This window comes from Dipodomys merriami, unplaced genomic scaffold, assembly GCF_024711535.1.
Source record: "Dipodomys merriami isolate MVZ:Mamm:240054 unplaced genomic scaffold, mDipMer1.0.p SCAF_69, whole genome shotgun sequence".
Lineage (NCBI taxonomy): Eukaryota > Metazoa > Chordata > Mammalia > Rodentia > Heteromyidae > Dipodomys > Dipodomys merriami.
Window position 1 is genome coordinate 916,475 of NW_027206279.1, and position 12,278 is coordinate 928,752.

General features: G+C 54.3%; 1 protein-coding gene across 1 annotated transcript in view; it reads right to left on the minus strand.

Moving 5' to 3' along the window:
- Positions 1 to 12,278, minus strand: part of Ryr3 (ryanodine receptor 3) — a 348,483-nt gene that overhangs the window by 66,483 nt on the left and 269,722 nt on the right. The window contains exons 58-63 of the mRNA XM_070005709.1: positions 12,161 to 12,276; positions 11,092 to 11,159; positions 9,988 to 10,109; positions 5,925 to 5,974; positions 4,981 to 5,041; positions 1,016 to 1,254 (exon numbers count right to left, since the gene is read on the minus strand). Of these exons, the coding sequence (XP_069861810.1) occupies positions 1,016 to 1,254; positions 4,981 to 5,041; positions 5,925 to 5,974; positions 9,988 to 10,109; positions 11,092 to 11,159; positions 12,161 to 12,276 (656 nt within the window). The remainder of the gene's footprint in view (positions 1 to 1,015; positions 1,255 to 4,980; positions 5,042 to 5,924; positions 5,975 to 9,987; positions 10,110 to 11,091; positions 11,160 to 12,160; positions 12,277 to 12,278) is intronic.

A 12,278-nucleotide genomic window follows, 5' to 3' on the forward strand; every position in this document is an offset into this window, starting at 1 on the left:
CTGGGAAAGGAACTGCTTGGCCCACCAAGCCTTCAAATGGTCATGGACTCCCTCCAACACAGAGAGGTATGAGGGCCAAACGTTATCAAGTGTCATTCTTCTTCCTTTAGAAAAAGGAATTCAGAAGCCATTTTGATAAAGCCTTTTGCTCATTTTCTAAGGAGAAATGCATAGGCGCCTTGCCTTCTTCAGAGATAAAACAAAGGCCCTCAAGTCTGCCCACCCCAAATTCACTGCTGTGTCTTTCCAAAGGAGGTTCAAGTGCAGCTGGGCGCACCACTGCTTCCTAAGGGAAGGAACACACGGGTTAAACAGACAGGCCGCAAGCCCCGGTTCTGTCCAGGACTCGTACTCAGTCTAGGATGACCTTAATACAAGCAGAACTCACTTAATGTTTTATTTTCAATCAAGGAACTGCCTTGTTTCCATGAACTCCTACCCACGTGAATGACTGATTTTCAGCCATTCAGGGTTGTGGGAGATACAGCCTGAGTCACTGGCAAGTTCAGCCGAATTTAATCACATACCAACACTTAACAGGTAGAACTGAAGCTGGTGATGCGTTACCTGCGTGGTTTCAAATGAAACCGACCAGCTTGGTCTTCTAAAGCTTGGAAAATGAAGTGTGCATAGCTCTCCTTTGCTTCTGATACCAATGAATAAATTAAGGCTTCTTAACAGGACCAATGGAAAGCCCCAGGAGCAAAATACTCTGCATTTTGGCCAACATCTCAGGCTGTGTTACAAAGATAACCTTTCAAATTAAATAGAAGCCTAACAGCTGAGAGCTAGGCTAGCAGATAGGAAATTGGGGTGTAAGTAAATATTATGCTCTCAAATGAAGGAATTCTTCCCCTGCAGAGGTTCATTACCTCATTTTTCTTAAATCTAAGAAGAAAAAAATGTATGGAATTATTTTTCCACTCTGCCCTCACGTCCAATGCAAGAGCCTGGCTCTCGCCAGACGTCTGTGGCTTTGTGCAGAGCAATTCCTGACCAATAGCAGGAGACTCACAGAGCAGATCCACTCCGAACTGGTGCTGGGCCATGTGCTCAAAGATGGACGTCAGGATGGGTAGCAGGGCCACCGTGGTGTAGTTAATGTTCTGAGAGACGCCTTTGATCTGGGTTCTGGAGTGGGTGAACTTCCCCAGCTTCAGGTTTTCCGAAGTCCTCTCCAAGTCCTCGGCGGCATTCTCAAAGAACGCCCGCAAGCCAGCCTTCACGGGCTCTGAGCCAGACTTCACGACAGTCCTACGAGCAAACACATGATGGTCAAAGTCGGAGGCAGGCTCTGCATTTTGGCCAGCAACCTTCTTGAAAGTGGTGACTTGCGGTGCACCTGGGCGGACGTTTGATGCTCTAACCCCTGGAGATGCTGTGTGCGGAGAAGGGGGAAACCTGGACCACATCCCACAGGGAGGGAACGTTCAAAGCCACTCGGGCTGGGGGAATCATCACTTAGCTCCACAGGATCTGTAAACGGCGATCTAGAACAAGATGGACACTGGTCCCATGGCCTGGAGAATGGGCAGCGGCTGCAGTCTTTTGTAAATACCTAGCTGCGAGGACAGGAGGTGGGCTTCCCACAGCTCTCTGTGGGGTCAGACCCTCCGCAAGGGCCCTGGCTGGTCTCCTGTGAGGCCCGGCCGCGTGGAGGGCAAGGAAGGAAGTACAGTGGGTCTGTCAGTTTGCAAGGAACTCTTCGGTTGGAGGAAGAGGGGAGGAAGGGTCAGCTGGTCCCTTTTAAGCAGTGTTATAAAACTTTATTAGACCACTCGGGGAGGGAGGAAAATTCAACTGTGTCTCATGGGGAGGGAGTTGAGCTACGAGTATCTGAGTCCTTCATTATATTCTTACAGCACTTAGAATTGGAACAAAACCTACACGGCACCTGTAGCTTCCCTTCTTCCTTTCTCTCTCTTTCTCTTTCTTTCTTCCTTTCCCTCCCTCCCTCCCTCCCTCTCTCTCTCTCTCTCTCTCTCTCTCTCTCTCTCTCTCTCTCTCTCTCTCTCTCTCTCTCTCTCTCTCTCTCTCTCTCTCTCTCTCTCGTCAGTTGTGGGGCTTGAACTCTGGGCCTGGGCGCTGTCCCTCAGTTCTTCAGCTCAAGGTGAGCGCCCAACCACAGAAGTGGCCACAGCGCCACTTCTGGTTTTCTGGTGGTTTATTGGAGGTAAGAGTCTCATGGCCTTTCCTGCCTGGGCTGGCTTTGAACTGCAATCCTCAGATCTCAGCCTCCTGAGTAGCTAGGATGACAGGCGTGAGCCACCAGCACCCGGCTAACTCCCTATATTTCCACACTAGATGACAGACTTCTTCATCTACAGAATTTTCCTGATAATCATCTGAGCCACCAGGAGACTACAAAGAGTCAGTGGGTCTTGCTGCCTGTGGGTAAATATTCACAGACTATGTTTCCTTGAGGATGATTTCTGAACATGGTTTTTTGGAAAAGAAAAGCGAACCCTCGAAGCTTTTTCTGCATGGTGTATTCTAGGCGAGAACTCTGCCAGTCTCCTGTGTTTTGGTGTTGACAGAAGGTCTTGCTAACTCTTCCAGGGTTGGCCTTGAACCTGCACTCTGATGGTCTCAAGTGTCTGGGATGGCAGGCTTGTGCCATCATGCCTAGCTTCTTGGTGTAAAGATTCTTCCTCTGAACCGTAAGGGGCTGTGGGGTCTGGAATGACTGACCCCATCCGCACATGTGCATAGTGTGTTGTTTGTTTCTCTCAAAAACAAGGTCATAAAATCCCTAACATCTCTTTTAAAGAGTCTTACTCCTTTTTTACCACCCCCTTTTTAAATAGCTATCCGTTTGTTGGAGGTTTTCATCTGAGGCTAGTGTCTCTTCCGCAATGGCTTCGAGGAGCTTTGCTTTCTCCTGGTTTTGACAAAGGCCTCTTTAGTGAACGTGTGAAAGAAAGCTCCCTTAGCCGGGCGCTGGTGGCTCACACCTGTAATCCTAGCTACTCAGGAGGCTGAGATCTGAGGATCGCGGTTCAAAGCCAGCCCGGGCAGGAGAGACCGTGAGACTCCTATCTCCAATAAACCACCAGAAAACCAGAAGTGGCGTTGTAGCTCAAGTGGTAGAGCGCTGGCCTTGAGCTGAAGAGCTGAGGGACAGCGCCCAGGCCCAGAGCTCAAGTCCCACGACCGACAAAAAAAAAAAAAAAAAAGAAAGCTCCCTTGACACTTCTTTTCACAACTTGTTTTTAAAAATCACTTACATCAATGCAGCTAGAATTTACATATTTTGAGTAAGACTTCCTTCCCTGTTCATCTGTCTGTCTATTCCCTCAGACCTCGGCCAGCCTGCCTATAGCCAACCTCCTCTCCTCTCCCTCCCTCTCCTCTCCCCTCCCCTCTCCTCTCCCCCCTCCCCTCCCCTCTCTTCCTCTCCTCCTCTCCTCCCCTCCCTTGCCCTCTCCCCTCCCCTCTCCTCCTCTCCCCCTCCTTCCCCTCTCCCCTCCCCTCTCCTCTTCCCCCCTCTCCTCTCCCCCCTCCCCTCCCCTCTCCTCCTCTCCTCCCCTCCCTTGCCCTCTCTCCTCCCCTCCTTCCCCTCCCCTGCCCTCTCCTCCCCTCCCCTCCTCTCGTCTCCCTCCCCTCCCCTCCCTTCTCCCCTCCTCTCCCCCCCTCCCCTCCCCTCTCCTCCTCTCCCCCTCCTTCCCCTCCCTTGCCCTCTCCCCTCCCCTCTCCTTTCCCCCCTCCCCTCCCCTCTCCTCCTCTCCTCCCCTCCCTTGCCCTCTCTCCTCCCCTCCTTCCTCTCCCCTGCCCTCTCCCCTCCCCTCCCCTCTCCTCCTCTCCTCCCCTCCCCTGCCCTCTCCCCTCCCCTCCTCTCCCCCCTCCCCTCCCTTCCTCTCCCCCTCCTTCCCCTCCCCTGCCCTCTCCTCTCCCCTCTCCTCTCCCCCCTCCCCTCCTCTCATCTCCCTCCCCTCCTCTCTTCCCACCTCTCCTTCCCTCCCCTCCCCTCTCTCCCCCTCCCCTCCCCTCTCCTCCTCTCCCCCTCCCCTCCCCTCTCCTCCTCTCCCCCCTCCTTTCCCTCCCTTGCCCTCTCCCTTCCCCTCTCCTCTCCCCCCTCCCCTCTCCTCCTCTCCTCCCCTCCCTTGCCCTCTCTTCTCCCCTCCTTCCCCTCCCCTGCCCTCTCCCCTCCCCTCTCCTCTCCCCTCTCCTCCTCTCCCCCTCCTTCCCCTCCCCTCTCCTCTCCCCTCCCCTCTCCTCTCCCCTCCCTTCTCCTCCTCTCCCCCCTCCTTCCTCTCCCCTCCCCTCTCCTCTCCCCTCCCCTCCTTTCTTTCCTTCTGGCTTTGCAGTCCATTTTCCCAGTGTTGGGATTACTGGAATGACTCAGGAAGTGTGACTAGCTTTTTCTGACCTTTTATCTTTTGTTAGCATAGATTAGTTGCACAAAGTAGTTTAACTGTGATGCTTCCCTTCCTGCATATGATGGACCCTGATCAAATTCACACCCTCCGTCCTGTCTGGATCCTCCCGTCCTGTCTGGATCCTCCCGTCCTGTCTCCATCCTCCCGTCCTGTCTCCATCCTCCCGTCCTGTCTCCATCCTCCCATCCTGTCTGGATCCTCCCGTCCTGTCTGGATCCTCCCGTCCTGTCTCCATCCTCTCGGTCAGAGCTCTCTGCTGCTCCTGGCTGGTGCGGTGAATCCAGAGTGATGCCCTTCCTCTCTCTCAGAATCCCTGTGGCTGCACTGTTCATCAAAGCCCCTCTGTGTGTGTGTAGAGAATTGGGTATGGTGTGGCATGTTGCCACATTATACATATTTCCTTCAGAAAGACAAATTTCCCAGTAAGAGAAGATAAAGACTGAGCTAAGGCTCAGCCCTCAGCATCCGGAAAGCGGCATGGCCGTGCTGCTGCAAGGTAGAAACCGGGAGGAACAGTGTGCTGGCTTCCGGGGTCAGGCTCATCCTTCTGTGAGGATCAGAGAGGGCGTCCTGAGGGCCTACTACAAACCCACAGACTTACCTTGTGTCAAGTGTCTGCGCTAAGATGTGGAGACAGCTGACCATTGTAGAAGCGTCGCTTCCTGGAATGAGAAGCACTGTCTGTGACCCGCAGCCACTGGGTCTGTGCTAGTGCACACACACAGCCAGAGCAGCTAACCCCCACATGCACAGCCACTGGACCTGTGCTAGTGCACACACACCACAGCCAGAGCAGCTAACCCCCACATGCACAGCCACTGGACCTGTGCTAGTGCACACACACCACAGCCAGAGCAGCTAATGCCCACATGCACAGCCACTGGACCTGTGCTAGTGCACACACACAGCCAGAGCAGCTAACCCCCACATGCACAGCCACTGGGCCTGTGCTAGTGCACACACACCACAGCCAGAGCAGCTAATGCCCACATGCGCAGCCACTGGGCCTGTGCTAGTGCACACACACAGCCAGAGCAGCTAATGCCCACATGCACAGCCACTAGACCTGTGCTAGTGCACACACACCACAGCCAGAGCAGCTAATGCCCACATGCGCAGCCACTGGGCCTGTGCTAGTGCACACACACCACAGCCAGAGCAGCTAACGCCCACACGCACAGCCACTGGGCCTGTGCTAGTGCACACACACAGCCAGAGCAGCTAATGCCCACATGCGCAGCCACTAGACCTGTGCTAGTGCACACACACAGCCAGAGCAGCGAACCCCCACATGCACAGTGCCAGGCGCTGGTGAGGGACCCGTGTGGCCTTATTCTGATTCAGCCATGGCTTCATGGAGGCATTAGAGGCACTTAATATCAGTGGGGGAAACTGAGCGGGAAATGCATGGACAGTGTTCATCCTGACCTATGGTAAATTAGGAAACACTTTAGTCCAGGACTCGGGCGGTCTGAGAGAACCACAGGTAAAGCAAGTTCAGGACAGTGACGGGAAGGAGAGGTGCATTCAGCCGCATTCACTTACCAAAGAGGGAAATCCTGTGTCTAACAAGAGCAGCAAGTTTGCAGAAGAGGCTGAGGCAGAAAGCAACAATTCAGAAGGTTACAGAGACTCAAGGACTCGCTGCACCCCCCGCCCCACACGCAGCAAAACAAACGGCTAGGAAGGTGTACGGGTTCCCCTCCCTGAGACACTCAGACCACGCTCAGGAGAAGAATGTGTGCACCACAGCCATGTGGGAGCGTGGAGGAGCCCGCTTCCGGGCAGTCGGCAGCTTGGTCACAGGATGGCCCAGCGCCACCCACCGCAGCGCCTCCCACCGGGGTCCAGCGGGGACCCCGTGCCACCGCAGCACCCCCCACCGCGGTCCAGCGGGGACCCCGTGCTCCTGCTATGCCTGGTGTGTGCCGAGACGCACGTCCACAGGACGCAGGGGACGCGCCATCTGAAAGGCAGTGTGGCCGCCGTGTTGCGGTGGGCTGGAAATCACTCCATAGCCCTCAGCTTCGGTTGGAAGTGGGGGAAGCTGGACTGGGAAGAGCGTCAAGGGTTGGGTAGGAAGCCATTCTGAGAAGTGAGGGTTTTTCTGTTACTGCCTCAGGCTATCCTGGCTGGTTGTCTGGACTGATGCTCCGGCAGGCGGTTGGCAACGAGGCCGTTTTATTTGATACACAATGGTGGTTTCCCCCTCCTCCTCCTCCTCCTCCTCCTCCTCCTCCTCTTCCTCCACCTCCTCCTCCCTCCTTCTTCTCCTCCTCCTTCTCCCCCTTCTCCTTCTCCTCCTCTTCCTCCCCCTCCTCCTCTCCCTCCCCATCTTCCTCCCCTCTCCTCCTTTCCCTCCTCCCCCTCCTCCTCCTCCTTGGAGCCCTTTGAAAGTTCTACTGTGCCCCCCTAGGTTTCCCACGGCGCCCTGTGGGGTGGGGTGGGGTGCAATTTCTGTACATGCTGCAGGGTCCCATCTAGGAGCCCTGGGCCACGCGTGCCCGAATCATGAGAACTCCAGCACTATTCGAGATGGGAACGGTCAGACCTTCACAGTCAGCAGAGGAACAGAAAGAATGGCAATGACAGAACCCCTGGCCACAGGGTCCATGGAACCAGCTCAGGTCACAGCTGACCCTGAGGCTTCTCGCTTCACACAGACAGGGGTCTTGTACGGGACCACTTGGAGGGAGGGAGGACGTATCTCAAGTGTTGGTGGGGTATCACGTTCTCAACTTTAATGGTTTTTCCCTTGGCTACCTACTGGAAAACCATCCAAGTCTCCAGTGGTTTTCGCAGTGGAGTTAAGCTGGACCGCCCTGGCCTAGAGCTTAAGAGGACTCATAATAAATGAACAGAAATTTGGCAATCAGCGAGTGTGAAATTGAGTCTGAGCTGCTTCTGATTTGATTGATGCACGCCCCTGGAGCTGGGCTGGGAGGGGGGGCGGTCTGGCTGCAGGGTGGGGGGGGGGAGTCCTTCACAGCTCTTGCTTTGCAAACGTAACTTCCTCATTTGTAATTAAAAGGCTGCCCTGTTTTTCACAAACGAAGGGCAGGCAAACCCAGATGTTTCTGGTGTTTGGACACTTGTCCCTGACACCTACGAAAGCTTCTTCTGAGTCAAGCTAGGAGTTGGGCATTTGACCTGAGCAGAGCAGCTGTCAGCCGAGCATTTCCAGGCCTGCAGGGTCAGGGCCTGCCGCTGGTCCCCAGAGGGCTGCGCTTTCTCCTAAAAGCCTGTGATTTAAAGGAGCAGGTATGGGCCCAGGTATGGGCCGAGTCCCCGCGGACATCCCGGCCCCCTCAAAGTTGGACGATGGTCGAGAGATTCCAGGGAAGGAAGGGCACTGCCACCCCTACCCCCACTCCAGGTAAATGGCGTCCGATGAAGAAGAGGAGGGGCTGGGGGCTGGGTGAAGGAGCAGGCAAGACACCATGCAAACGCAACGGCTGGGGGGGGCACACAGGACGGATTGGAAGTATTTGCAAGGCGCATCGGCTCTGGGCCGCGTTCCAGCCCTGACAAACCGTGCCTGGCTGAGCAAATGTCACATTTCCATGAATTCATAGTCTAAGAACAGATGAAGGAAGCAGACACCCCTGCCCTCTGCTGGATCATCTGAATACCTCACCTGCTCTTCATTTCTCACAAAACACACCAGTGCATTCTGAACACGTTACGACCATCTCCGACCAGTGCCTGAGTCTGAGGGGATTTTATGCTCACAGCACAGGCTTCTGTCTTTGGTGTAGAACAAATGGCATGTGCTGCTGATGGACAGGACTGGACCTTCATTCCTGTCCTCACTTAACATCTGGGTTATGTGTGTGGTGCGCTGAAGTGACCTGGCTGAATCTCAGTTTCTTCTTTGCGTCACAGACATAGTAACATGGAGGTGCTACTGTGCGTTCGAAACGCCGCAAGGGCTCATCACGAGCCTTCCCCAAATGGGCAGTAACTCTCACATGGGGCAAAAAGTCAGCCCAGGCCAGATGAATATTCAGGAGACATGCCATTAATATCATGAGTTCCATCAAAGTAAACTGGCCCTTCAAAAATGACTTCCTAGGGCAACGCTGCCCAAACACAAATGTACTCTCTACCTGGCTGATGTAACTGTGACCCCTCTGCGCATCCTCTTTATGGTGACATTAACATTCAAAGAAATAAAACATTTCATACATGGCCACCACTGTAAGCTGAGTGCTGTGCGGGGTCCTGGACAGGGTCCTGGAACATAATGAGGACACGGAGTGAAAAATTAAGGGAGTCTTAATAAAGTACAGGTTTGAGTGAAGAAAGAAAAAAAGAAGTCAAGCTCAGTGCCTGGCCATGAAGAATGTTTAATACACGTTGCTTAAAACCTAGACGTGCATATCTTTCCCAAGATGGTGATATTTAAAGGCTGAGCCCTTATCAAGTGCAGCATGCACCGTCCATTGCCGAGCGGCTGGGGAGGAGTTCAGAGGCTTTCGTTAAAATCCTCTTCTCTCTCTCTGTCTTTGACTGATGAGGCTCAGAGTGGGCATGGTGGAATCTGCCCGTGGGCTTGTCTGTGCGGCTTTCCCTCAGCTCTGATCTAAAGGCATCTGCATAGTGTGCCTACCGGCTGAGTCAGAAGGCTGACATTTCTGAAGTAAACATCTTTTCTGGTTAGGAATTTAAACGGAATCACATTTCTCTAGATTTCAAATCTCTCATTTCAGATTTCATACCATGACTGGTAAGATCTGACTTTCAAAAATTCTAATGTCTCCTAGCTACTTGGGAGACAGAGATGAGAAAATAAAGTTTGAGGCCAGCCTGGACAAGTCAGTAGGAGCCTGTCTTGAGTGAGTGGCGGTGTACACCTAGTGTCCCAGTTACTCAGGAGGTGAAAGTAGGTGAGTCTTGGTCTGAGTCCAGCCTAGGCAAACCACAAGAGCCCTTCTGAGAGAAACCCCAAAAGCTAAAGGCACTGGAGGGGCTCCGGGGGCAGGGCACTTGGCTCTCTGGCACTGGGCCTTGAACCACAATAAAAAGTGAGTAAGTGCAATTTCCGTTCCCGTCCATTGACAAGAGGGCACAGAGAGCAGGTCTAGCTGTTCCTCTGGGGTCTGCTTTCCCGAGCCTGGGAATGCTTTTCACGTCTCCTGAATGCATTTGCAGGAGAGAGATTGACCTGGGTATGGAAATCTTTTCCAAGTCTGACCGGTACCCTACAGGGCACATCCTGAAATTACACTGTCAGACAGGAGCTTGATTTCCTTCAAGACCAAGATCACAGCCAAATCTCTGCACCGCCGATCATCAGGCGCTCGGCTTCATTTCTCCAAAACGCTGCCGTGTGGCTCGCAGACACGGGCTGTCTTACGTGAACCACAGCAGCACGACGGCTACCATTGGGGAATCGGCTCCTTTCCTTCTGCTGCTGCCTCTGGACGAGCGGTGTGCTTCTGTGCTCCCTGCCACTGCCCCGGGCAGCCCACCAGGGGCCCAACGCAGCGGGTGCACCAGTCACGGGGGGGGGGGGGGGGGGGACTCTAGCGCATGTGCAACCTCGGCCTTCCAGCATGAATTACCCAGGCTGACTAACCCTACAGCCTCCCCTGCGTAGACTCACCTGGCCACCATTTCTTTCTCCTTGTGGGAGGCGTACCCACAGCTGCTCAGGGGCTTCAGTGGAGATGACAGGAAGTAGAGACGGTGGTTGGTGAAGTACTGGTCAACCAGAGGGAGGAGGACCTGGAAGACACCAGCCCGGCCGGGCCTTCCTGGGGGTTCCCTCCATGGACTTTCTCAGAGAGCCAAAAGCCTCTCCGTGCTGGTCCTGGAACTCCAGGAAACTACTCTTGGGCCTGGGTGCCATGATTTCTCTTATGCCTCAAACCAAAAGCCTTAGGGATGTATGAGGAGAGGTCCATGGAGCGTCATACAAATGTTCATGCGATCCTGAGTCAAACTGGCCGGGCAGGCCTCGGGGCACTGGCACTCGGGTGAGGCTCCCTGGCCGGGCAGGCCTCGGGGCACCAGCACTCGGATGAGGCTCCCTGGCCGGGCAGGCCTGGGGCACCTGCGCTCAGATGAGGCTCCCTGGCCGTGGCGGGAAGGGGCACCGGCACTCGGCTGAGGCTCCCTGGCCGGGCAGGCCTGGGGCACCTGCACTCGGATGAGGCTCCCTGGCCATGGCGGGGAGGGGCACCGGCACTCGGATGAGGCTCCCTGGCCGGGCAGGCCTCGGGGCACTGGCACCCAGCAGCACTGCCCTCTGGCATCGATGCTGCTTCCCAGACAGCAAGGCTAGTCGCTGTTCATGCTGTTGGTCCTGAGCAGGGCTCTGCAGAAGACATTGTCTCCTCTTCTTTTTAACAATACTTTATCTTGGTAGAGAGCTACCTTGTTAGAGAACGCATTATCCACGTTTCCTTTACAGCTCAAAGGCCATGTTCTAGCCAGTGATGGAGAGCCTTGGGAGCTTCCTTCTCCTGCTCCCCACAGACGTGGAACAGGAGAGCCTGTCTGGACCACACTGATGTGATCATCCCTCTGGAGATGGCAGAGGACTCCATGGAGAAGGGCCCGGGACCTGGGGCAGCAGGATCCCTTACGCCCCCCCTCTCCTTCAGCCTGTCTCACTGACATGACGGGAGTTTTATCTGCCTTCGAGGGTCAGTTTAACCTACGTGCTAAGTGGTAGAGATCCTAAGAAAGTTTGGCAACCACTTACCTTGGCAAAGAATTTGATCTCCTGGTCATGGGGAGACTTTTCAGTTTTCCCACTGCTCACGATGGCTTCTACAAAGGCAAAGTACAAAGCTGGCCTTAGTGTAGAAACAAACCTGCAAACTACAGCCCTTGGAAGCCACGCAGCTTCTCCACGGCCACGGAGAAGCCACTTTACCAGCGCACTTCTAAGTCATGTCTGTGTCCGTTCCCCACACTGCGCACGACCCTGCCCTTGCTCCACGCTATCAGTGAGGAAGCAGCTTCAAAGCCACCCACAGCCACAGATAAAACAATGGGAAAGTTATTAGAATGAGTTCCATGGAAAATGACACAGGGCCAACCACATCCAACAGAAAAGCCAAGGGCCACGCTGGGTTTCTGTGTATGACAGTGCTGGGGTTTGAACTCAGGTCCCCTGAGCTTGCTAGGCAAACACTCAGCCCCTGAGCAAGCCTTCAACCCTTTTTTGCGCCAGTTCTTTGGAGATTTAGGGTCTTACTTTCTGTCTAGGCCCATGCTTGACCATGGTCCACGGGTTTTGTAGGGGGGATGACAGGTATGAGTTACCACACTCGGCTTCTTCTGTGGAGATGGAGCCTTGTGGACCTTTCTGTTGGAGCTGTGATCTGTGGACATCCAACTCCCAAGGAGCCACAGTATCAAGCATGAGCCTGGGGCCTGATTAAACTGATTTTTTTTTTTTTGGTCAGTCGTGGGGTTTGAACTCCGGGCCTGGGGCCGTCCCTCAGCTCAAGGCGAGCGCTCTACCAGCTGAGCCACAGCACCACTTCCAGATTTCTAGTGATTTATTGGAGATAAGAGTCTTATGGACTTTCCTGCCTGGGCTGGCTTTGAACCATGATCCTTGGATCTCAGCCTCCTGAGAAGGTAGGATGACAGGCGTGAGCCACCGGCGCCTGGCTCAGACTGGTATTTTTAATGGGGAAAAATATCTCAGCCATGGTCTCCCCCGATGTGTCTGAAGAATTGTGAACAGCTGTCACGCGAAAGGATCATTCTTTGGTAAGGGGACAGCGGATTCTTTTGTGATACTCCACGGTAACACTTACCCAAGTGGGCGATGAACTCCTGAGCAGAGTCAACATACTTCAGAATTTTCTTCAGAAACTTGTAGGCAAATCTCTTTTCCATGGAGGAGGCGTCCAGCTCCGTGTCTTTCGCCCCCCT